The sequence below is a fragment of the Ranitomeya imitator genome, chromosome 4 (genome assembly GCF_032444005.1).
Source record: "Ranitomeya imitator isolate aRanImi1 chromosome 4, aRanImi1.pri, whole genome shotgun sequence".
Lineage (NCBI taxonomy): Eukaryota > Metazoa > Chordata > Amphibia > Anura > Dendrobatidae > Ranitomeya > Ranitomeya imitator.
The window spans coordinates 448694854-448720606 of record NC_091285.1 but is presented as its reverse complement, the minus strand read 5'-3'; the positions used below and the strand labels follow the sequence as shown (position 1 = coordinate 448720606).

General features: G+C 45.0%; 1 protein-coding gene across 1 annotated transcript in view; it reads right to left on the bottom strand.

Moving 5' to 3' along the window:
- The window catches only part of LOC138676431 (putative leucine-rich repeat-containing protein DDB_G0290503), a 176563-nt gene extending 154934 nt beyond the window's left edge, over nt 1–21629 (bottom strand). The window contains exons 1-2 of the mRNA XM_069765720.1: nt 21532–21629; nt 965–1253 (exon numbers count right to left, since the gene is read on the bottom strand). Of these exons, the coding sequence (XP_069621821.1) occupies nt 965–1147 (183 nt within the window). The 5' untranslated portion in view covers nt 1148–1253; nt 21532–21629. The remainder of the gene's footprint in view (nt 1–964; nt 1254–21531) is intronic.
- Between the last annotated feature and the right edge of the window lie 4124 nt (nt 21630–25753).

The window sequence follows — 25753 nt, the reverse complement described above, 5'->3', positions numbered from 1 at the left end:
TATAACCACTAAACCTACTGAAACAACTATATAAAGAAGGGATAGCACATTGAAGGCAGGGGTGCTTCAGAGACTTCCCAGTGATACACTATACAAGACGTGTCTTGTGTATTATTTCTGGTGATTCCCCACTTCCAAAGGCTGCTCCGACTGAGTGTGATCCCGACACTTTGTTGCAATTTCATGTGTTGTTAGCGCAGTAATAGCAGTTTGAAACGTATGCAAAAGACAAATCATGACATTTTGATGTCATAAATTGAAATGTTCCAGGCTTAAATTATTAATAAACAATAAAAAACGTACTGGATAATTATCATTGTTTCTACTGAGATACAATTATAGTCCTTTTTGAGCTTCACATCTACTGTAGGAAAATATACTAATATACATTCAACCAGATCTATATTCAACTCAAAAAGGAGTTTTATGAAACTTACCAACTTTATACAGCCACTTCAAATGTTTTTTTTCCCCCACTATTACAAATTTTGTTAACTGCAAGAATTTGCCATCACTTCTTGACCGATGGGGATACAGCAGAGTTGATCTCACTAAACCTCAGAATGAAGAGGCCATAGCACTAGTTTAATGAGCTGCACTCGGCCATTTGTTGGATTTTACTGTATATTAGAGCATTGCAGGGAGCTGCAGCACAGTACCAGTTACTTGAATGAAACTGTGTTGTAATGTTGTAATTCCCACCACATTAAATGACCAGGACTGACAATGTGAAAAGAAAAAATGTTATTCTCCAGATCAGCAGGGGTCCAGGAGGATGGACTATGCCACTAAAATTACATAATAAAAATAACTCTAAATAACTCTAGCTAAAGGTATAAAGCAATTGTATTGTTATACATAACGTATTGTGATTTGATAATATTTATTGAGAATAATGCATCTAAATATAATATTTACATTAAAATTATACGAATTGGAATATGCAAATATGTAAAAGCTGTACCTCAATGTTCCTCTCCAGCTCAGATAGACCATAAAGCCTTGATGATTCCAGTCCATGTCTATTATTCCCTAAGTCTTTAGCATTCCTGTGTGGAGACCTCCGACCTCCATCCACGAGGTGATGATAGCTGTCACCATAACGGGAAGGCAGACTGAGATAGCCATTAGATAGCCGGTAAGACATTTATATAGTAAAATAGTTGGAGAAATGTCAATAAAAAGGTGAAGCTTTTAAGATGCTTTCATTATATACATTGCGGTCTTTTGGATTATTTTATCAAATCTTCATGCTGTAAAATAAAATATATAGCCATTATGACTTACTCAGGTCAGTATACCATACTTATTTTATAGGTACGCAGCAGAGGTGCAACTATACCTATAATTTGAATGCAGGTAAAAGTAACATTTAAGGATACGAAGCTACCAAGATTAGAAGATACCCTATATACATAGGATAAGCAGTAACTATCATGATGAAGGAGATCCGACTGCTGGGACGAACACTGATTCCGATAATAGTCTGAATGGAGCAGAGGACGAGCAGGTGCACTTGTACATGCATTATTAATGAGAGTGCTGGAGACAGCCGAGTGCAATGCTTGGCTATCTCCGACAGTCCTACTGACAATGAATTGAACAGAAATGTACATGCTCTTCACCACATTCAGAAGGGTCAGATCCCAGCAATTGAGAAATTATTCCCTAACCTTTAGATAGGGTGTAATGTATAATCTTGATACATAACTGCTAAACCGCCTCCAAGATTTCTTCCGAATATCCCCCATCCTCTGGAATTCCACGCCTCAACACGTCCGATTATCCACCCTTGGATCCTTCAGACGGAACCTGAAAACCCCTCTCTTCAGGAAAGCCTACAGCCTGCAATAACCATTCTGCCGCCTCACCAACCACCCGAGCTGCTGTCACGTCACCAACCACCCAAGCTGCCGAGTCACCACCGCCAGAGCTGCCGCCTCACCAACCACCTGAGCTGCCGCCTCACCACCACCAGAGCTGCCGCCTCACCACCACCAGTGCTGCAGCACACCGACTTCCTGTCTCTTCCCCATTATCCCGAAGAATGTAAGTCTGCAAGGACAGGGTCCTCTCCCCTCTGTACCAGTCTGTCATTGTAAATTTGTTTACTGTTAACGATATCTATAACCCTGTATGTAACCCCTTTTCACATGTACAGCACCATGGAATTAATGGTGCTATATAAATAAATAATAATAATAATTTTAGTTAATGCATGGAGTGCGCCACCAGAAAGAGTTCTTAACAGTTGCAAGTAACTTATATTACATGTTTTAAAAATTAAACAGCCCAAGACATTTGTCTGAGAGAGGATGTGCTATCTGCAGCATTACGATTTGTCAATGTTTAAGGACGAAATTAGTCTTATATTTAATACTTCATATACTACAAATACGTTTGAAAAAAAACAAGCAGATTGCATTTTTTGGGTAACTGATCCTCATTTTCCACGATTCAGACCAATTGTACTTTACGGGTCTCAAAAGTGTATTTGGAGTGCCCCGTCAAGGCCGTGGGGTACTCAGTACCGGATCCTGCGGTTCACAGGGGGATGTCACAGTGACTGACCTGGTCTGTGGCCCTTGGTCGCCCGTGTAAAAGGGAAAGGTCTTTAAAGGGATAAAGTTTATGTTCGTGACGCCACCTGTGGTATTCGGTCTCAGTGACCAAGGTTTAAGGAGTCCGCTGGGGTGATGATATGGCAGCTAGAAGGTATACTTTCCCACAGGTGAAGTATATCCCCAAGGCTTCCCAGTGTGAAGATGGTCGTATGGTGGGAGGCGCAGAGAAGAACGAGGACACAAGGTTGCAGTCTCTTTACCTTTACTGAACACTTCAGCATCCACAGTCCAGGGCACCAAACCACAGGGCAGGCAGAGTCCTGCCGGTTCAGAGGCAAGTCCAGAGTCCCCTTGTCCAGGTGGAAATCAATAGCTTTCCCTTGCGCTGTAGTGGTGTAGTCCCTTACTGCATAAGCTTCAAATAAAGGCCTCACAGATATAGTGTCTCTCTCTCTCTGTCCCCCGTAGTCAGATAGGAGTATGACTGGTGGCTTGAGGCTGTTTATAGGGACTCTAGCACGCCCCGGCTTCTGAGGGGTGCCACCGTGCCTCCTGGGTGTAGGTGTGGACATGGTAACCTGCAATTATCTGTCCTGCCGATCTCTGAAGTAAGGTATAGAGATCCTTACTACCTCAGTGGTCCGACTACCGGTGTTCTGCGCCTCAGAAGGAGGCAGCCTGTTCGGGGCTGGTCCCCTTCTGGTATCTTCTGGTATCTTCTCCTGTGCTCTGCTTTCCTTCACACTCGCTGCAATACAATTCTGCCTTCAAAATGTCTCCGTCCTCTGACAGGAATTCGCTCCTGCCAAGAACAGCTTCCCTGAAGGACTGACTAACTTTCGCTACAGCCTACCAGTTATATATATGGGGAGTCACCTATTAAATAGGATCAGAAGCTCCCCTGGTGGCCTGGAGTGTGAATGTGTGGCATGCTTGTGATACCTGGATGCAGTTATCCTTCCTTGCCTCCAAACGTAGCATCACTCTCCCCGGTAGGAAAGCAATACCACTGTGATGACCAGAACCCTTGGGCGCCACACTCCTGCCCATTAAATCCAGTACTCCCGGACTGGGAGAAGAATAACAATACATGTTAATGCAAAAAGACATACCATTTTTGGAATGCAATAACTTATAAAACAAATTAATATTATAGCTAAAGCTTCCCTTTATGGGAGGTGAGGACACTTGAACGTTGAAATAACTGTTTACACTGTTTAATAAAACAATATAACTATGAAATACTATTATCCACTACAGGTATACTAGCAAAGTGCAGAACAATCATTCAATGTTTATTCAAGTGCAGAACTGTCTATCAACCCCCATGGGCTCACTACATTTTCTGCAGTTTATTCAAAAGTGCATCAGAATATCAGCTACACACTATCGGCTATATAAAACACAATTCTATCTAAATTCAAGTCTCAATTCTTATTACTATCTAATATATAAAGCTGAATGTGTGTATGTGTGTATGTATGTATGTGTGTATGTCCGGGATTGGCATCTGCACCATCGCAGCTACAGCCACAAAATTTTGCACACTCACAAGTATGGACCTCGTGAGCGTCATAGGCTATGTTGTGAGGCGAAATTTTAAGCCTGCGCGTTCCAATTCCCCAAACAATTTTGCCCCTATCTACATAATGGGGAAAAAGTGAAAGGAAAAGTGTTGGAGGCGTCGCAGCTACAGCCACAAAATTTTGCACAGTCACACGTCTGGACCCTGAGAGCGTCATAGGCTATGTTGTGAGGTGAAATTTTAACCCCGTGCTTTCCAATTCACCAAATAATTTTGCCCCTATCTACATAATGGGGAAAAAGTGAAAGGAAAAGTGTTGAAGGCGTCGCAGCTACAGCCACAAAATTTTGCACATTCACACGTCTGGACCCTGAGAGCGTCATAGGCTATGTTGTGAGGTGAAATTTTAACTCCGCGCTTTCCAATTCACCAAACAATTTTGCCCCTATCTACATAATGGGAAAAAAGTGAAAGGAAAAGTGTTGGAGGCAAATTGACAGCTGCCAGATGTGAACAAGGGGGACTTAACCCCTTTACCCCCAAGGGTGGTTTGCACGTTAATGACCGGGCCAATTTTTACAATTCTGACCACTGTCCCTTTATGAGGTTATAACTCTGGAACGCTTTAATGGATCCTGGTGATTCTGACATTGTTTTCTCGTGACATATTGTACTTCATGACAATGGTAAAAATTCTTTGATAGTACCTGCGTTTATTTGTGAAAAAAAAACGGAAATTTGGCGAAAATTATGAAAATTTTGCAATTTTCCAACTTTGAATTTTTATGCAATTAAATCACAGAGATATGTCACACAAAATACTTAATAAGTAACATTTCCCACATGTCTACTTTACATCAGCACAATTTTGGAACCAAAATTTTTTTTTGTTAGGGAGTTATAAGGGTTAAAAGTTGACCAGCAATTTCTCATTTCTACAACACCATTTTATTTTAGGGACCACATCTCATTTGAAGTCATTTTGAGGGGTCTATATGATAGAAAATACCCAAGTGTGACACCATTCTAAAAACTACACCCCTCAAGGTGCTCAAAACCATATTCAAGAAGTTTATTAACCCTTCTGGTGCTTCACAGGAATTTTTTGAATGTTTAAATAAAAATGAACATTTAACTTTTTTTCACAAAAAATTTAATTCAGCTCCAATTTGTTTTATTTTACCAAGGGTAACAGGAGAAAATGGACCCCAAACATTGTTGTACAATTTGTCCTGAGTATGCCAATATCCCACATGTGGGGGTAAACCACTGTTTGGGCGCATGGCAGAGCTCGGAAGCGAAGGAGTGCCATTTGACTTTTCAATGCAAAATTGACTGGAATTGAGATGGGACGCCATATTTCGTTTGGAGAGCCCCTGATGTGGCTACACATTGAAACCCCCCACAATTGACACTATTTTTGAAAGTAGACCCCCTAAGGAACTTATCTAGAGGTGTGGTGAGCACTTTGACCCACCAATTGCTTCACAGAAGTTTATAATGTAGAACCGTAAAAATAAAAAATCATATTTTTTCACAAAAATTATCTTTTCGCCCCCAATTTTTTATTTTCCCAAGGGTAAGAGAAGAAATTGGACCCCAAAAGTTGTTGTACAATTTGTCCTGAATACGCTGATACCCCATATGTGGGGGTAAACCACTGTTTGGGCGGATGGGAGAGCTCGGAAGGGAAGGAGCGCCGTTTGACTTTTCAGAGCAAAATTGACAGGAATTGAGATAGAACGCCATGTTGCGTTTGAAGAGCCACTGATGTGCCTAAACATTGAAACCCCCCACAAATGACACCATTTTGGAAAGTAGACCCCCTAAGGAACTTATCTAGAGGTGTGGTGAGCACTTTGACCCACCAAGTGCTTCACAGAAGTTTATAATGCAGAGCCGTAAAAATAAAACAACATTTTTTTCCCACAAAAATTATTTTTTTAGCCCCCAGTTTTGTATTTTCCTGAGGGTAACAGGAGAAATTGGACCCCAAAATTTGTTGCCCAATTTGTCCTGAGTGCGATGATACACCATATGTGGGGGGAACCACTGTTTGGGCACATGGGAGGGCTCAGAAGGGAAGGAGTGCCATTTGAATGCAGACTTAGATGGAATGGTCTGCAGGTGTCACATTGCGTTTGCAGAGCCCCTAATGTACCTAAACAGTAGAAACCCCCACCAGTGACACCATTTTGGAAAGTAGACCCCCTTAGGAACTTATCTAGATGTGTGCTGAGCGCTTTGACTCACCAAGGGCTTCACAGAAGTTTATAATGGAGAGCCGTAAAAATAAAACAAAAATTTTTTCCCACAAAAATTATTTTTTAGCCCCCAGTTTTGTATTTTCCCGAGGGTAACAGGAGAAATTCGACCCCACAATTTGTTGTCCAATTTGTCCTGAGTGCGCTGATACCCCATATGTGGGGGGGAACCACTGTTTGGGCGCATGGGAGGGCTCGGAAGGGAAGGAGCTCCATTTGGAATGAGGACTTAGATGGAATGGTCTGCAGGTGTCACATTGCATTTGCAGAGCCCCTAATGTACCTAAACAGTAGAAACCTCCCACAAGTGACACCATTTTGGAAACTAGACCCCCTAAGGAACTCATCTAGATGTGTTGTGATAGCTTTGAACCCCCAAGTGTTTCACTACAGTTTGTAACGCAGAGCCGTGAAAATGTAAAAAAAAATCTTTCCCCCCAAAATTATTTTTTAGCCCCCAGTTTTGTATTTTCCCGAGGGTAAGAGGAGAAATTCGACCCCAAAAGTTGTTGTCCAATTTGTCCTGAGTACGCTGATACCCCGTATGTTGGGGGAAACCACCGTTTGAGCGCATGGGAGGGCTCGGAAGGGAAGGAGCGCCATTTGGAATGCAGACTTAGATGGAATGGTCTGCAGACGTCACATTGCGTTTGCAGAACCCCTAATGTACCTAAACAGTAGAAACCCCCCACAAGTGACCCCATATTGGAAACTAGACCCCCCAGGGAACTAATCTAGATGTGTTGTGAGAACTTTGAACCCCCAAGTGTTTCACTACAGTTTATAATGCAGAGCCGTGAAAATAAAAAATCCTTTTTTTTCGCACATAAAATATGTTTTAGCCCCGAGTTTTGTATTTTCCCAAGGGTAACAGGAGAAATTGGACCCCAAAAGTTGTTGTCCTATTTGTCCTGAGTACGCTGATACCCCATATGTTGGGGTAAACCCCTGTTTGGGCACACGGGAGAGCTCGGAAGGGAAGAAGCACTGTTTTACTTTTTCAACGCAGAATTGGCTGGAATTGAGATCGGACGCCATGTCGCGTTTGGAGAGCCCCTGATGTGCCTAAACAGTGGAAACCCCACAATTATAACTGAAACCCTAATCCAAACACATCCCTAACCCTAATCCCAACAGTAACCCTAACCACACCTCTAACCCAGACACACCCCTAACCCTAATCCCAACCCTATTCCCAACCGTAAATGTAATCTAAACCCTAACTGTAACTTTAGCCCCAACCCAAACTGTAGCCCCAACCCTAACCCTAACCCTAGCCCTAACCCTAGCCCTAACCCTAACCCTAGCCCTAACCCTAACCCTAGCCCTAACCCTAGCCCTAACCCTAACCCTAACCCTAGCCCTAACCCTAGCCCTAACCCTAGCCCTAACTCTAACCCTAGCCCTAATGGGAAAATGGAAATAAATACATTTTTTTAATTTTTCCCTAACTAAGGGGGTGATGAAGGGGGGTTTGATTTTCTTTTATAGCGGGTTTTTTAGCGGATTTTTATGATTGGCAGCCGTCACACACTGAAAGACGCTTTTTATTGCAAAAAATATTTTTTGCGTTACCACATTTTGAGAGCTATAATTTTTCTATATTTTGGTCCACAGAGTCATGTGAGGTCTTGTTTTTTGCGGGACGAGTTGACGTTTTTATTGGTAACATTTTCGGGCACGTGACATTTTTTGATCGCTTTTTATTCCGATTTTTGTGAGGCGGAATGACCAAAAACCAGCTATTCATGAATTTCTTTTGGGGGAGGCGTTTATACCGTTCCGTGTTTGGTAAAATTGATAAAGCAGTTTTATTCTTCGGGTCAGTACGATTACAGCGACACCTCATTTATATCATTTTTTTATGTTTTGGCGCTTTTATACGATAAAAACTATTTTATAGAAAAAATAATTATTTTTGCATCGCTTTATTCTCAGGACTATAACTTTTTTATTTTTTTGCTGATAATGCTGTATGGCGGCTCATTTTTTGCGGGACAAGATGACGTTTTCAGCGGTACCATGGTTATTTATATCTGTCTTTTTGATCGCGTGTTATTCCACTTTTTATTCGGCGGTATGATAATAAAGCGTTGTTTTTTGCCTCGTTTTTTTTTTTTTTTCTTACGGTGTTTACTGAAGGGGTTAACTAGTGGGCCAGTTTTATAGGTCGGGCTGTTACGGACGCAGCGATACTAAATATGTGTACTTTTATTGTTTTGTTTTTTTTATTTAGATAAAGAAATGTATTTATGGGAATAATATATATATTTTTTTTCATTATTTTGGAATATTTTTTTTTATTTTTTTTTACACATTTGAAAAATTTTTTTTTTACTTTTTTACTTTGTCCCAGGGGGGGACATCACAGATCAGTGATCTGACAGTTTGCACAGCACTCTGTCAGATCACTGATCTGACATGCAGCGCTGCAGCCTTCACAGTGCCTGCTCTGAGCAGGCTCTGTGAAGCCACCTCCCTCCCTGCAGGACCCGGATCCGCGGCCATCTTGGATCCGGGGCTCGAGCAGGGAGGGAGGGAGGTAAGACCCTCGCAGCAACGCGATCACATCGCGTTGCTGCGGGGGGCTCAGGGAAGCCCGCAGGGAGCCCCCTCCCTGCGCGGTGCTTCCCTGCACCGCCGGCACATCGCGATCATCTTTGATCGCGGTGTGCCAGGGGTTAATGTGCCGGGGGCGGTCCGTGACCGCTCCTGGCACATAGTGCCGGATGTCAGCTGCGATAGGCAGCTGACACCCGGCCGCGATCGGCGGTGCTCCCCCCGTGAGCGCCGCCGATCTCGCTGGACGTACTATCCCGTCCATGGTCATAGGGGCCCACCCCACATGGACGGGATAGTACGTCCGATGTCAGAAAGGGGTTAAAGAGTGAGAGCGATGGCACCAAAGATTATATACCGTACAGATGCTAAGGTGGGGCCCCGACATGGGATACTCACCACACACGGGGATATGAACACACACACAAAAGGCGCCACAAACTACCACGTGCTTGAACGCATATACCACCATTAGCACACATTTCACCACACATACACCAACCTCGCCACATAAAAGTCGAAACACAAAAGTCGCCGCTCAAAACTCGCCACATGCAAAACTAGGCTCACGCAAAACTCGCCACACGTGCAAAACTCACCTCATGGAAAACTCGCCACACGCAAAACTAGCACCCGCTGAAAAATTGCTACATGCACAAAAGTTGCAACACATGCAAAAGTTGCCTCACTGAAAACTTGTACATACTCCAAACGCACCACACATAAAACTCGCTATGCTCAAAACTCGCCACGCGCAAAACTCGCCATGCGCAAAACTTGCTGCACACAACTTGCTACACTAACCTGTCACATGTTACTCAACACACAAAAAGTTGCTACACGCATGTCGCCACACAAAACTCATCTCACAAAAGTCGCTACATGCATGTCGCCACATGCAACTCAACACACACAACATGACACATGAAACTCGCCCTAAAACACACACAAGTCTGGTATTATCCTTTAAAAATAAAAATCTGATTAATAAGCAGACAAACTACAAAAGCAACAAATGTACCATATAGGAAATACGGCAGCTGTCAGTCACATGACCTGTCTATTATGTGTATGTGTGAGCTAATATATACTGCCAGGGGGAGGGCTTCCTGTTGGCTGGGGATATCAGGCTGCCAATTTAGTACTATATACAGGAGAGATGACACACAGGTATAAACTATATACAGGAGGAGATGACACACAGGTATATACTATATACAGGAGGAGATGACACACAGGTATATACTATATACAGGAGCAGATGACACACAGGTATATTCTATATACAGGAGGAGATGACTTACAGGTATATACTATATACAGGATGAGATGACACACGTATATACTAATACAGGAGGAGATGACAAACAGGTATATACTATATAAAGGAGGAGATGACATATAGGTATATATATATATACAGGAGGAGATGACATCCTGGTATATACTATATACAGGGGAGATGACACACAGGTATATACTATATACAGTGGAGATGACACACAGGTATATACTAAATACAGGTGGAGATGACATAAAGGTATATACTATATACTGGAGCAGATGATACACAGTTATATACTATATACAGGAGGAGATGACTTACAGGTACATACTATATACAGGAGGAGATGACTTACAGATACATACCATATACAGGAGGAGATGACACACGTATATACTATATACAGGAGTTGATGACATACAGGTATATACTATATAAAAGAGGAGATGACACATAGGTATAGAGGAGGAGAGGACATACAGCAGGTATATACTATATACAGGGGAGATGACATACAGGTATATACTATATACAGGAGATGACATACAGGTATATACTATATATAGGAGGAGATGACATACAGGTATATAGTATATACAGAAGAGATGACATACAGGTATATAATACATACAGGAGGAGATGACACATGGGTATATACAATATACAGGAGGAGATGACATACAGCAGGTATATACTATTTACAGGGGAGATGGCAGACAGGTATATACTATATACAAGAGAAGACATACAGGTGTATACTATATGTAAGGGAGATAACAAACATGTATATACTGAGGTGAAAATGAAAAGGTGTGAGTGCAAAATGAGAGGAGTGAGGGAAAATAGTGGAGTGATCGGAAAATGACAGATGTCGAAATGACAAGTGTTAGGGGGGAATGAGAGGAGTAAGGGGGAAAATAAGAGGAGTGAGGGGGAAAATGAGAGGTGTAAGGGAGAAAATGAGAGGCATGATGGGAAAATAAGAGACGTGAGGTGCTGTAACTAACCACAGATATTTACTATGCCCAGGCAACGCCGGGCTCTTCAGCTAGTTTACTATATTAACTCTTTAATATATATACTTTCTATCTCGCAACATATAAGTTTATCTGGCAAAGTGCAACGATTCAACATTCCCTTTAAGGGTTCAAACAGTATTCAAGTCTTTCTCTTTTAATAATGAGGTAGTGCAATGAATATTCAAGGCAATCAATAATGTTGTAACAGCAGAAACGATGTGAGGGACCCGTCATTAACCCCCAACGTGGGCTACAAGGCGTGTATCCAGACCTGGAATAGTGCTGCGCCAAACGGGTTTTTCTTCAGGTCTCTGGAAAACAGAGCAGTTCTCACAACAATGTTAGAAGCAGTGTCTTGTCTTTAAAAGCTTCTTTTGTAAAACCAGTAGGAAGCACCTTTAAGAAGGTGCAAACTATATACAGTGGAAGGTTTTTGACCATGCTCAGTTCATGAATCACAGTTCTTTAAATGATAGGCAAATGTGCAACTTGTGCAAAACATAGGATCCCTTTAAACAGGGGACCCCTTTAAGAAGAAACCCTGGTAAGGTTTATGAACTTGTGAACTTTTAAATGGTAACAGCAAAGAGTTAACGGTTAACTATATACAGTCACTTTTAGATTTTCTTTGTTCTACTGTAGCAGTTGCCAAGGCACCAGTTGGTACCGAACACGCCAGGCCCGGAAAGATTTGTATGCAGATCGTCATCTGATGCTATATCAACTCCATGGGTTTGCCTCTCATGTATGGTGAAGTAGTTAGCGGCAATCAAAGTTTGCGTGGCTTGAGTACGGATGTCAGCTATTGCAGTTGCCACAGCAGTTGTCTCAGTGGTGGTGATTATGCACACAGTGGTAGAAGTATTGGTTTGAGGAGTTGCAGGCTCTGTAACCAGAGGGATAGTGGTGGTATGAACTTTGACACTAAGTGGCACTGTGGTGGGTACGCGTTTCCTTTCGAGCACACCAGCCCTTTTCATCCCGGGGATGGGTGTAAGCCACATGATCCCCTCGGCACAGATCCCTTTCAGGATGTCCCTCCCGGAGATGAGATTTCACATCACTGCGGGTGACATAGACCTTTGTCGGTAGCCCGGATTCCTGAATGAAACCCCAACTCCTTTTAGGGTAGAAGGCCACTACTACACCCCATCTTGCTGGGCCTTTGTCACTTCGCTGTGTATTATGGGTCTGTGCTTTGCGTTGGGCCTCACTCCCTTTGTCCTCCTTCCATTTTAGTATCAGACGTTGGTTATATTCTTCCCAGGTAGGGGCTTCAATATGGGACCCTCGCGGCTGGGCCTACCCAGGGGACCTGACTGGTTCTGCTCTCAGATTGTCCCATTGGAAAACCACCCCCTTGGGGCTCACCTCCAGTGGTGTGCCTATGGTTGTTGGGAGCGGGCGTGTCAGCATCTCGTCGTCGGTGGTAATAGTCACTGGAGCGAGGTTAGTGACTGGGGGAAGAGCGGTCACTGGAGCGTGATCGGTCACCGGGGCAGGGTCGCTTTCTGTAACTTCATCTGATGTGGTTTCACTGATGTTGGTCCACTCCGCTGATGAGGATGCTGAAGTCGGCTGCTGCACGGACCGCAACTCCTCCAGTGCATTCTTCCTGCACCGGGCCGACTTCCATTTCTTCACCGCGGTCATCTCGGTGTCCAGGAGCTGGTGGCTCAGCTCTTCTACCTGCGATTCCAAGAAGTCCGGATCCTCCGGCAGCAGCAGGTCTGGGTTCTCCTCCGTTGGCCTGGGATAGTCCTGGATCCTATCGTTGTCCTTCGAGTACCCGCTGGTCGCCATCTCTTCTTCCGTATCTGCGGCCACACATGCACACTGCTCCTCCATCTCTTGGAGGCGGGGCTTCTTCTCCTTGTTCCCGCCATTGCATATCAGAAGGCGGACCTCTTTGGCAGATGGGCAGGTCCTCATCGTGTAATAGCACTCGTAGGGGGCGTTCATCACTGTTCGCGCCGCTTTGGTAGTCTCCTCCCATGCTGGCACACCCTTCCTCTCCGGTGTTCCTCGTGGCACTCTAATGGCGGCGGTTTTGTTTGGCAATTTTGGCGGTCTTTTGCGATACACAGTCTCTGAGCACAAAACAGTTAGGCAGAAGTCTTCTAGGAGCACATAACCCGCTTCGCTGGACCAGCAGATCCTGTTTGTGACGTCAAGTTGGAGCGCCCCATCAGGGCCGTGGGGTACTCGGTACCAGGTCCTGCAGTTCACAGGGGGATGTCTCGGTGGCTCACCCAGTCTGTGGCCCTGGGACGTCTGTGTAAAAGAGAAATGTTTTTAAAGGGATAAAGTTTATGATCATGACGCCACCTGTGGTTTTCTCTCAGGGTGACTGACGCTGATTTAAGGGGCCCACTGGGGTGATGTTATGGCAGTTAGATGGTATACCTTCCCACAGGTGAAGTATATCCCCAGAGCTTCCCAGTGTGAAGATGGTGGTATGGTGGGAGGCGCAGAGAAGAACGAGGACACAAGGTTGCAGTCTCTTTACCTTTACTGAAGACTTCAGCATCCACAGTCCAGGGCACCAAACCACAGGGCAGGCAGAGTCCTGCCGGTTCGGAGGCAAGTCCAGAGTCCCCTTGTCCAGGTGGAAATCAATAGCCTTCCCTTGCACTGTAGTGGTGTAGTCCCTTACTGCATAAGCTTCAAATAAAGGCCTCACAGATGTAGTGTCTCTCTCTCTGTCCCCCGTAGTCGGATAGGGCAAAACCCGTATGACTGGTGGCTTGAGGCTGTTTATAGGGACTCTAGCACGCCCCGGCCTCTGAGGGGTGCCACCGTGCCACCTGGGTGTAGGTGCGGACATGGTAACCTGCAATTAGCTGTCCTGCCAACTCTGAAGTAAGGCATAGAGATCATTACTACCTCGGTTTCCCAGCTACCGGTGTTCTGCGCCTCAGAAGGAGGCAGCCTGTTCGGGGCTGGTCCCCTTCTGGTATCCTCTCCTGTGCTTTGCTTTCCTTCACGCTCGCTGAAATACAATTCTGTCTTCAAAATGTCTCTTTCTGGGAGCTGCAGCTATTACGGCATGCAGAGCTCTGTGGACCCTCTCCTCCCTCCTCTGGAATTCACTCCTGCCAGGAACAGCTTGCCTGAAGGACTAACTAACTTTCCCTACAGACTACCAGTTATATATATGGGGAGTCACCTAGTAAATAGGATCAGAATCTCCCCTGGTGGCCTGGAGTGTGAATGTGTTGCATGTTTGTGATACCTGATGCAGTTGTCCTTCCTTGCCTCCAAACGTAGCATCACTCTCCCCGGGAGGAAAGCAATACCACTGTGATGATCAGGTCCCTGGGGTGCCACATATTTATGTCATGAGTAAGTGAAATCCTGTAGCTGTAACATGGCTGATAAACATGTTTCTCAAACTGAGTTATGACCAAAGAGGTTAAAATGGGAGGTAACGATAGCAGGAGGAAAGTTGACGGGTCAGTTTTTTACACATTGTACTAAAGCAATACAATACAACAGGCTAGTTTTGGCCTAGAGCTTATATGTAATTACTAATATTTCTCTATTTTTAGAGATATTTATCATGCAAACTACAACACTAAAAGTATGTTACAGACATAAATGAGCCAAGGATATACATTAGGCGATACTGATGAGAAATGAGGACAAACTTACTTATGCCCAGTGGATAGCAGGATAGTGGGTCCCACTATCCTGCTATACACTGGGCACAAGTGTCAGTATCTCTGAATGTATATCCTTGGCTCATTTACAGCTAGTATTATTACACATGGGATTTTCCTACAGGGGACTTTTGCACTAGTACAGTAGTGACTGTAACAGTCGATCTGTTTATAGTTCTCTCTGTATATACATTTTCTCCTATTTAGCGCAGGTGTCTCTTCTATATTCTACATTTCTCAGTTTCATATAGCCAGGACTGGCACAGATTCTGGCTTGACACCAGCAGCTTCCAGCATATTATTTCAGGAGCGCCAGTGTATTTTATATTACGTTATGTTACAGATATGTCTTAAATTAATTTTATATAATGCTAAGCTCATCCCTAGCAAATTTATAAATGTGACTGTTTAAGAAAAACACCACTAATTCAAAAAATGGATAGAGATGTAATTTAAGATCGTGCATAGAGCAGACAGTACTGTTCGTATACCAATGGAAAATATATGTAGATAAGTATGAGAAGAAGCGCCCTAATGGGGCACACAAGATTATCATGAATAAGCATTCCTAAGAATGTTCATTAATGATAGTCTAGACAGGGTGCCGATCAATTCATGAAGAAGCAAAATGCTCGTTTGTCAGGTGAAATGATCTTCTGGTTTTCCCAAAAGATCACTTGTCCTGCCAGTACATTATCCTGTGTAAACAGGACCTGTGCTGCTGAAAAGAATGGCGCCTATGTGCACCGATGGGATCTATTACTGGTCACTATCAAAAGTCCTTTCCTTCCAGGTGCCGCTATGCACTCAAACAGTAGCTCACAATTACTTATATGTTATTGGAGCTCACAGGAGAAATTGTACAACAAATCACCCTTACGAAAACGAGAAATTTAGGGCTAAACAATATTTTTATTTAAATTAAAAAAATCTCACCTTTCGCCTCATTCACATTTTAGATTTTAAAAATTTGGCCTAATCAGACAGGTAAAAACTGGCTTAAGGGTAGAATGAGTCACTATAATGCAAGTGTCACTATATTTATTTGGGGGCAGGTCTACATATGTCTAATTCATAGACAAGAAATACGGTATATATACAAATTTTACAAATATTTTAGCATAACACATAAATAACTTCAAAATCACAACTTACTTTATAACCTCTTATAGTACATAACCACTGATTAATGGGTCTGCGTATCTGTCAAATGTACATGGTCACAGGCCCCAACAATATTCAGGAAAACTGTACCAGAAATTATTTCAGTTTTACATATTTCACCCAGACCAGATTGTAGGTTTTCCAAGTTCATCCTGTTTGAGAATTAGTTTATCGCCTGTAAATTGTACAATTCTATGGCCCCAATTCATCAAAGCTTTTACGCCAGAAGTGGTGTTGGGCAAAAATGTTGGGACTTTTGGGGTTTTCATACCAGTTTTGCTGAGCTCCACTATAATGGGCAGAGCTGCTGCAAGGCAGGGCACAGCGATCACCACTCGTTAAACTCATGACAAGCAGCGTTCACTGCGCCAAAAATCTTAAGGTACCTTCACACTGAGCAACATTACAACGAGAACGACAACGATCCGCGACGTTGCAGCGTCCTGGATAGCGATCTCGTTGTGTTTGACACGCAGCAGCGATCAGGATCCTGCTATGACATCGCTGGTCGTCGCTGAAAGTCCAGAACTTTATTTGGTCGTCAGGTCGGCGTGATTCGTCATGTTTGACAGCAAAAGCGACGATGCCTGCAATGTTTTTTCATGGAGCAACAACCAGCGAGAACGATGAGTACGTCACTGGATCGCTCCTGCATCGTTCTGGAGTTGCTGTGTTTGACATTTCTACAGCGACCTAAACAGCGACGCTCCAGCGATCTAGTTTAGGTCGGATCGTTGTCTATATCGCTGGAGCATCGCTAAATGTGACGGTACTTTAACTCTAGCCCTCAATGGGGGGATTAAAGAACAACCACAAGACGGATTTCATCAACCAAGATATCATTGTAATCAATATAACGGCGCCGACCTGACACTGTCTTTAGGTTACTGTGCACAATCCTGCTGACAAGTTCCCTTTAATTAATTAATGAGGAGCATGGCACTCTGCCATGCTTTCATCAAGGCCAGCATAAAAAACACCAGTCTTGATGACTCGAGGCCTTTCACTTTTCAAAAACCTAATTTTTATTGACTTAAACATGCAAATTTCATAGACATTTGGCAACTAAGTTCCAGTTTCATTATTTCTCCCTCAAATAACCCATTCCCAGAGACAGGGAAATTGCGCAATATATACAGTATGTCACAAAAGTGAGTACACCCCTCACATTTTTGTAAATATTTTATTATATCTTTCATTGGACAACACAGAAGATATGACACTTTGAAACAATGTAAAGTAGTCAGTGTACAGTTTGTATAACAATAAATTTGGAGTGCCTGCTAAATAACTTAACACACAGCCATTAATGTCTAAACAGCTAGCAACAAAAGTGAGTACACCCCTAAATGAAAATGGTCAAATTGGGCCTAATTAGCCATTCTATCAGGACCCTGTCAGCAGTGGCGCGCTGCCACGGCTGAGCAGGGTGACTTACCCACACTGCGTGAGAGCCTGGGGACAGATGGCACAGGGAAAGCTCAGGCAGACGGGACCTGCGCAGCGTGCTGAAGGTAGCAGAAAACAGAAGGACCTACGATCATGTGACCACAGGGGGCGGGACTTAGCCTCCTGCTACTGGAGATAAGTGCAGGATTCTACAGGCACCCTGAAATAGAGGAAAGGAAAACTCAAGTCGTACAAATGGGGGTCAGACATGGAGAGGGCGGCGCGGTACAGAAGGGGCGAGCAAAGAATAGTCAGAACGTAAGCAAGTAGTCATACACAGAAATAGCAACACAGTACAAAAGGGACAGACAGAACTCTAAACGGGGACAGAACCAGATCAGAACCAGACAACCATAAAGTAGCACAGGCACAAAGCACAGGCACAAAACACAGGCACAACAGGGTCACACACACTCGGCCAAGAGTCAGAGTATAAGCGACAGAGGATGGCTCCACAATGAGGCTATAAAAAGCCTTCCAGAATCCCAGAGTGAGGCCAACCAAGTTAATCCTAAAACCACCTAATCCCAGAAACTCAGCAGACCATGACACATTCTCTCTCCTTGATGTCCTGTGACTCATTAGTGTTACAAGGTCTCAGGTGTGAATGGGGAGCAGGTGTGTTACATTTAGTGTTATCGCGCTCACATTCTCTCATACTGGTCACTAGAAGTTCAACATGGCACCTCATGGCAAATAACTCTCTGATAATGTGAAAAAAAGAAGATTGCCAACACCCTGACACTGAGCTGCAGCACGATGGCCAAGACCATACAGCGGTTTAACAAGATGGCTTCCACTCAGAACTGGCTTCACCATGGTCGACCAAAGAAGTTGAGTTCAGAGTTAAGCATGTGTTCAGCGTCATATTCAGAGGTTGTCTACTCAAAATGGACATATGAGTTCTGCTAGAATTGCTGCAGAAGTTAAAGAGATGGGGGTGTCAGACTGTCAGTGCTCAGACCATATACTGCACACTGCATCAAATTGGTCTGTATTGCTGTCGTGTAAGAAGGAAGCCTCTTCTAAAGATGATGCACAAGCCCGCAAATACTTTGCTGAAGACAAGCAGATTAAGGACATGGATTACTGGAACTATGTCCTCTGAGCTGATGAGACCAAGATAAACTTATTTGGTTCAGATGGTGTCAAGTGTGTGTGATGGCAACCAGGTGAGGAGTATAAAGACAAGTGTGTCTTGCCTACAGTCAAGCATGGTGGTGGGAGTGTCAGGGTTTGGGGCTGCATGAGTGCTGCCAGCTGTTGGGAACTACAGTTCATTGAAGGAACCATGGATGCCAACATGTACTGTGACATACTGAAGCAGAGCATGATCCCCTCTTTGGAAACTGGGCTGCAGGCAGGGGCGGATTATCAGAGGGTCAATATGGGCGGTAGCCCAGGGCCCAGTTGTCTGGGGGGGCCCTGGGCTACCGCACAGATTAACCCTCTGATAATCGTCTGTGAATGCCCGCCGGGCGGCGTTTATGTGCCCCCGGACCTGGTGGGCAGAGAGAGGGGGCCCGCATTTGGCCCCTTCTCATCTGCTCACTGGGCCCTTTCCGGCGCTGCGGCGGTTTCCTATTGACGTGCGGACGCGTGCCCGCACGTCAATAGTTAACAACAGCCGCCAGCCAATTGGAGGCTGGCGGCTGATGTCGGCCGCAGCGCACACGTCGCCGGCGTCTGACGTCATTGTCAGTCGCCGGCGAGTGTGCGCTGCTGAAGGGAGCTCACCGCCTGGAGCGCGGACAGGTGAGGAGACTGTTTTCACTGGCGGGCAATGCTGGAGACACTGGGGCAGATTAAAGGACACACTGGGGGCAATGCTGGAGACAGTGGGGCAGATGGCTGGAGACAGTGGGGCAGATTGCTGGAGACAGTGGGGCAGATTGCTAGAGACAGTGGGGCAGATTGCTGGAGACAGTGGGGTAGATTGCTGGAGACAGTGGGGCATATTGCTGGAGACAGTGGGGCAGATTGCTGGAGACAGTGGGGCAGATTGCTGGAGACACTGGGCCAGATTGCTGGACACACTGGGGGTAATATGATGGACACATTGGGGGTAATATGCTGGACACACTGGGGGTAATATGCTGGACACACTGGGGCAGATTGCTGGACACACTGGGGGCAGGACTGGAGGCATGGGCAGAGTGTAGACACGGGCCATGATTGGAGACACGGGGTAGAATGAAAGACATGGGGCAGGATTGGATCATGGGGCAGGATGGATACGATGGAGACAGATGGGGCAGGATGGGGAGATCATATGGGGCAGGATGGATACTCATGAGTGCAGGATGGGAGAACATATGGCTGGAGCGAGGAATGAGATACATGGGGTGGGGAATAGTATTACCATAGGGGCTAATTAAGGGATATTATTACTGCAGTGATGTATTTATTTTATTTTTTGAGTATACTGTTTTAAATAGGGGGGCGGTCCTGTTACTGTGCAGAGTGACACTATATCGCCTTTTTCTCTTCATGTGGTGTAATGTAGAAGTTGTGAAAAATTAAGTAATATGTTCTGCAAGCGGAGCTCGAGATAACTGTGTTATTTCCTGCAGAAACGAGTCCTGGCTGGAAGAAATGATGGCGGTCTGTGCTGGATGAAAGATGAAGGACTTCACCTAGAGACGTCACTGGTGAGTCAGTGTTACCTATACACTGACACTATACACTGTATACTATATACAGAGGTCATGTGTACAATGTCACCAGTGATCACTATTACCTCCACACAGACACTGCATACTAAGTACAGATCTCCTGTGAATACTGGCACTTATGGTGATAGTATTGTGTTTTTTTTTTTATTACTGATCAGTATTGTAGTATTCAGTCACTATGTGGTGGTAATATGTGGTCTGGAAATGGTGTTGTGGTATTTGTCCCTTGTATGTGCTATTTGGTCACCAAGTGGTAATATGTGGTCTTGACATGGTGCGGTGGTATTTCTTCCTTGTATGTGATATTATTCGATCACTGTGGTTGTAATTTGTGGTCTGGTCATGGTGCGGTGGTATTTGTTCCTTGTATGTGATATTATTGGTCAAGATATACCTAAATTGTATTGCAGATTTTAACAAATATTGAATAGGTTACAGTAGAGTAGGGCCCAGCCATTTTTCTGGAATAATCTGGTTCGGGTATATCATGACCCCCGTCACATGACCCCCGTCACATGACCCCCCGTCACATGACCCCCCCGTCACATGACCCCCGTCACATGACCGGGGGGGCCCACAGTGTGTGAACAGCCCGGGGCCCTGGCTACCCTTAATCCACCCCTGGCTGCAGGGCAGTATTCCAACATGATAACGACCCCAAACACATCTCCAAGATGACCAATGACTTGCTAGAAAATCAGAGGATAAAGGTGCTGGACTAGACAAGTATGTCTGCAGACCTAAACCCTATCTGTGGGGCATTCTCAAACGGAAGGTGGAGGAGCACAAGGTCTCCAACATCCACCAGCTACGTGATGTCATCATAGAGGAGAGGAAGAGGATTCCAGTGGCAACCTGTGAAGCTCTAGTGAACTCCATGCCCAAGAGAGTTAAGGCAGTGCTTGAAAATAATGGTGCCCACACAAATGTTGACACTTTGAGCAGAATTTGGCCATTTTCACATAGGGGATGTACCCTCTTTTGTTGCTAGCTGTTTAGACATTAATGACAGTGTGAGTTATTTAGAGCGCACACCAAATTTACACTTATACAGGCCATACACTGCCTACCTCACATTGTATAAACATGTCATATCTTCAGTGTTGTCCCATGAAAAAATATAAGATATTTACAAAGATATGAGGTGTGTACTCACTTTTGTGATATACTGTATAGATTTCCTTATTTTGAAAAAATGTACACAATTTATTAAAAAAAGGTATTATGATGTACAGAGTGTGATATAAAAAAACAGTACACTGAAGATTTAACATGAATGTAGAAGCTTTCACAAATATGGGTTGCACATATGCAATATAAAAATTTTTTTAACAAGTCATTAAATATGTGATTACAAAGACTTACCTACAGTGTGTGTATCACTGGACATTTTCTTGCACTTCTATCAGCCTATATAGATCTGAAAAAAACCCACTGAAAAGAGAAAGCTTGGACTTGCTTCTATGGTTACAGAGAGCAACAAGTCTTGAGCTGCTCCCTTTTTTTGATTAACCAGTTCAGATTGTGAAACCAGGCAACTGTCACTACTGGCTGTAGACACAATCCTCACCCTCACCCTCAATAAGAGCATGCCCTGAGCAGGACACAGCAAGGTTTACCGTCTTCCAATTCATAGAATCCATTTTTTAATAAGACAATATTGTTATGCATAACTGATTTTATTTAATTGTAAATGCAAACGCAGCTAAGCTATACCAGTTTATAGAATAGTGGTTAATTTACATAGTAACATAGTTAGCAAATTAGACAGACAGATATTATGATAAGTGGCTAACACAATGGCTATGCAAACAAACACCAGGGATCTCAAAGAATAAAATGCAGGTTTTACGGAAACACCTCCTACAAAAATCTGATCATCTCCTCCTGCTCTAGAAGAAGCACTCCCATCAAAGTTTTTATCTTCTTAATATATTGCAATGATAATATTTTTTTATTTCCATAGCACCATCATATTCTGCAGCACTTTACACTTTAAAGAGAATCTGTCACCCCAAAACTGGCCTATAAACTAAAGGTACCGTCACACTAAGCGACGCTGCAGCGATACCGACAACGATGTCGATCGCTGCAGCGTCGCTGTTTGGTCGCTGGAGAGCTGTCACACAGACAGCTCTCCAGCGACCAACGATGCCGGTAACCAGGAAAAACATCGGGTTACTAAGCACAGGGCCGCGCTTAGTAACCCGATGTTTACCCTGGTTACCATCGTAAAAGTAAAAAAAACAAACACTACATACTTACCTTCCGCTGTCTGTCCCCCGGCGTTGTGCTTTCCTGCACTGGCTGTGAGCACAGCGGCCGGAAAGCAGAGCGGTGACGTCACCGCTGTGCTTTACGGCTGGCCGGCGTTCACAGCCAGTGCTGAGAAGCACAGCGGGGGACAGACAGCGGAAGGTAAGTATGTAGTGTTTTTTTTTTTTTACTTTTACGCTGGTAACCAGGGTAAACATCGGGTTACTAAGCGCGGCCCTGCGCTTAGTAACCCGATGTTTACCCTGGTTACCAGTGAAGACATCGCTGAATCGGCATCACACACGCCGATTCAGCGATGTCTGCAAGAGGTCCAGCGACGAAATAAAGTGCTGGACTTTCTGCAGCGACCAACGACATCACAGCAGGATCCTGATCGCTGCTGCGTGTCAAACTGAATGATATCGCTAGCCAGGACGCTGCAACGTCACGGATCGCTAGCGATATCGTTCAGTGTGACGGTACCTTAAGGCCACCAGCATCAGGGGCTTATCTACAGCATTCTGTAATGCTGTAGATAAGCCCCCGATGTCACCTGAAAGATAAGAAAAACACTCATCCAGGGGCGGTCCCGCTGTGGTCCGGTCCGATGGGCGTCGCGGTCCGGGTCCAGCGCCTCCCATCTTCATACAATGACGTCCTCTTCTTGTCTTCCTGCCGCAGCTCCTGCGCAGACGTACTTTGTCTGCCCTGTTGAGGGCAGAGCAAAGTACTGCAGTGCGCAGGCGTTGGGCCTCTCTGACCTTTCCCGGTGCCTGAACACCCCGAACCGGACCGCGACGCCCATCGGACCCAGACCGCAGAGAGACCATCCCTGGGTGAGTATAATATAGCCTGGTTTTCTCACCTTTCAGGATACATCGGGGGCTTATCTACTGCATTACAGAATGCCCCTGAAGCCCTGATGCAGCTCATCTTCGATTTGTGGGGTGACAGGTTCCCTTTAACATCGTGTCTGCAGATCAGGTACCATTTTCAACATGACAGTTTCCCTTTATAGACAGCACCTATGAACACTATTTATAGTATACAGTGACATGTAAAAGTTTGGGCACCCCTGGTCAAAATGACTGTTACTGTGAACAGTTAAGCAAGTTGAAGATGAAATGATCTCTAAAAGGCCTTAAGTTAAAGACGACACATTTCCTTTGTATTTTAGGGGAAAAAATTACAAAAATGAAAATGGACCGATGTAAAAGTTTGGGCACCCTTGGAGTTTTGTGTGCTCAGATAGGTTTGAACAAGGTTTCAGACCTTAAAGGGGTTTCCCACAAGAAAAAGTTCATTTTAATCAATAGATCTTGGAATAATAATAATTTTCACAATTGGATGTGTTTAAATAAAATGTTCCTGTGCTGAGATAATCTTATAAATGTGCTCCTGCTGTGTATTGTGTAATGACTGTGTCTGACCATGCAGGAACATGGTCTGGATCATGCCATATCTCCTGGGAAGGAAAGGGGAGAAAAAGAAAGTATATAGACATTGCAGCATGAGATCGCAAATTATTCTTTCTTTGAAGAAAAACATTATTTAAAAACCGGCTGGGAAATGCTTTATCTCACAAAAAGAATCAGCTGTGATCAGGGGTGGATTAAGGGTAGCCAGGGCCCCGGGCTGTTCAGACACTGTGGGCCCCCCCGGTCATGTGACGGGGATCATGTGACGAGGGTCATGTGACTGGGGTCATGTGACTGGGGTCATGTGACGGGGGTCATGATATACCTGAACCAGATTATTCCAGAAAAATGGCCGGGCCCTACTCTACTGTAACCTATTAAATATTTGTTAAAATATGTGGGGGGCTTGGCTTGCTGGGGATCAAGAGCAGACCTGTGACACAGGAGCTCCTACAGAATCCCTTATTATTAGCAGCTTATTGCTTACTTTTTGGGAAGAAACTCCACTAAACCTTGTCTAAAGTGATCAAGAACAAGACGCAGGATAGAAAAAACAGCTTTAATGATGGCAAAAACATCATCAGGACGTACAAACTTCAGTCGCGGCCTTTATACAGGCCTTCTCACTCAAGAGGACAGGAGACTACATGCAGCAAAATTCTCAGACTTCAACCCAGATCCGGCTATGAGAAGGACTCCGGACGGGCTCACAACCACAGCGGCGCCTGCATTGAAATCCACGGGACCCTCCACTGTTTCTGCGCAGTCCGGAGCTACCTCAGTGAGTAGGCCCAAAGCCACGGCTTTGCCTAAGCCGAAGGGGCCGAGAAGCAAGGGAGAAACTAAAACCCCGCCCATAGCTCCACCCACAACACACGGCGGCCCCGCTCCTAAAGAGACAAATCCCAACCCGGCTGCAGGAAACACAGCGGGTAAGCTCTTGCCAGGGGCAACTCGAACTCTGGGGTCTCTGGGGCCCTCTGCTCCGTCTTTCAGGGTCGGCGCAATCTCCGGGACTAAGTTCAGAGCCGCAGCTCTGCATACGCTGGAGAAGCCGGGGAACAGGAGAGGGAACAAAACCCCGCCCACAGCTCCGCCCACAACGCACGATGGCCCTGCTCCCAGAGGAAAGAACCCGGATCCGGCTGCAACAAACCCACCTGGTGAGTCCACATTCCAAGCGGCTCCCGTTCTGAGATCCCCGAGACCCTATGCTCCATCTCCTCAGACCGGAGCGACCTCCGGGATCACAACTAAATCCACATATACTGGCGGGGATGGGGAGCAGGAGAGGGGACGAAACCCCGCCCACAACTCCGCCCACAGCGAGCGACAGCCGCACTTCCAGGGAGACGAGTACAGACCCAGCTGCAAAAGAAACAGCAGGTGAGCTCTTACGGCGAGTGACTCCCGTTCTGGGGCCTCCGGGACGCTATGCTCCAGTCCCACAGACGGGCGTGACCTCCGAGATTAAGGCCGCAGCTCTGCTGATGCCGGCGGGGACGGGGAACAGGAGACAGGAGGAAACCCCGCCCATGACTCCGCCCACAGCTTGAAGTGACATCGCAACTATAGAAGCGAAGAGGCAGGTTGCCAGCCGCACATTACGTTATGATGCCCTGCATTCATACCCCAGCCCAGACCCCAGATGACGGAGGGGCATGAGGTCAAAGGTCCTAGAACAACGACGGCTAGACCGGATGACACATCACAAATAAAGCGATACCCACAAACTGCACCACTACAGAGACCTAGCGACTGTACCAACCAGGGGGCGCGGAGAATTCCACTACAGAGGTATCATGCCCCTTCCCCAGCTCAGAGGGGGTGATAGTTAAATGATTTGATGATTTAATGATAGACAATTTGTTGAAAGATTTCTGCGACCATCTTAACAAAAAATTGGATGAACA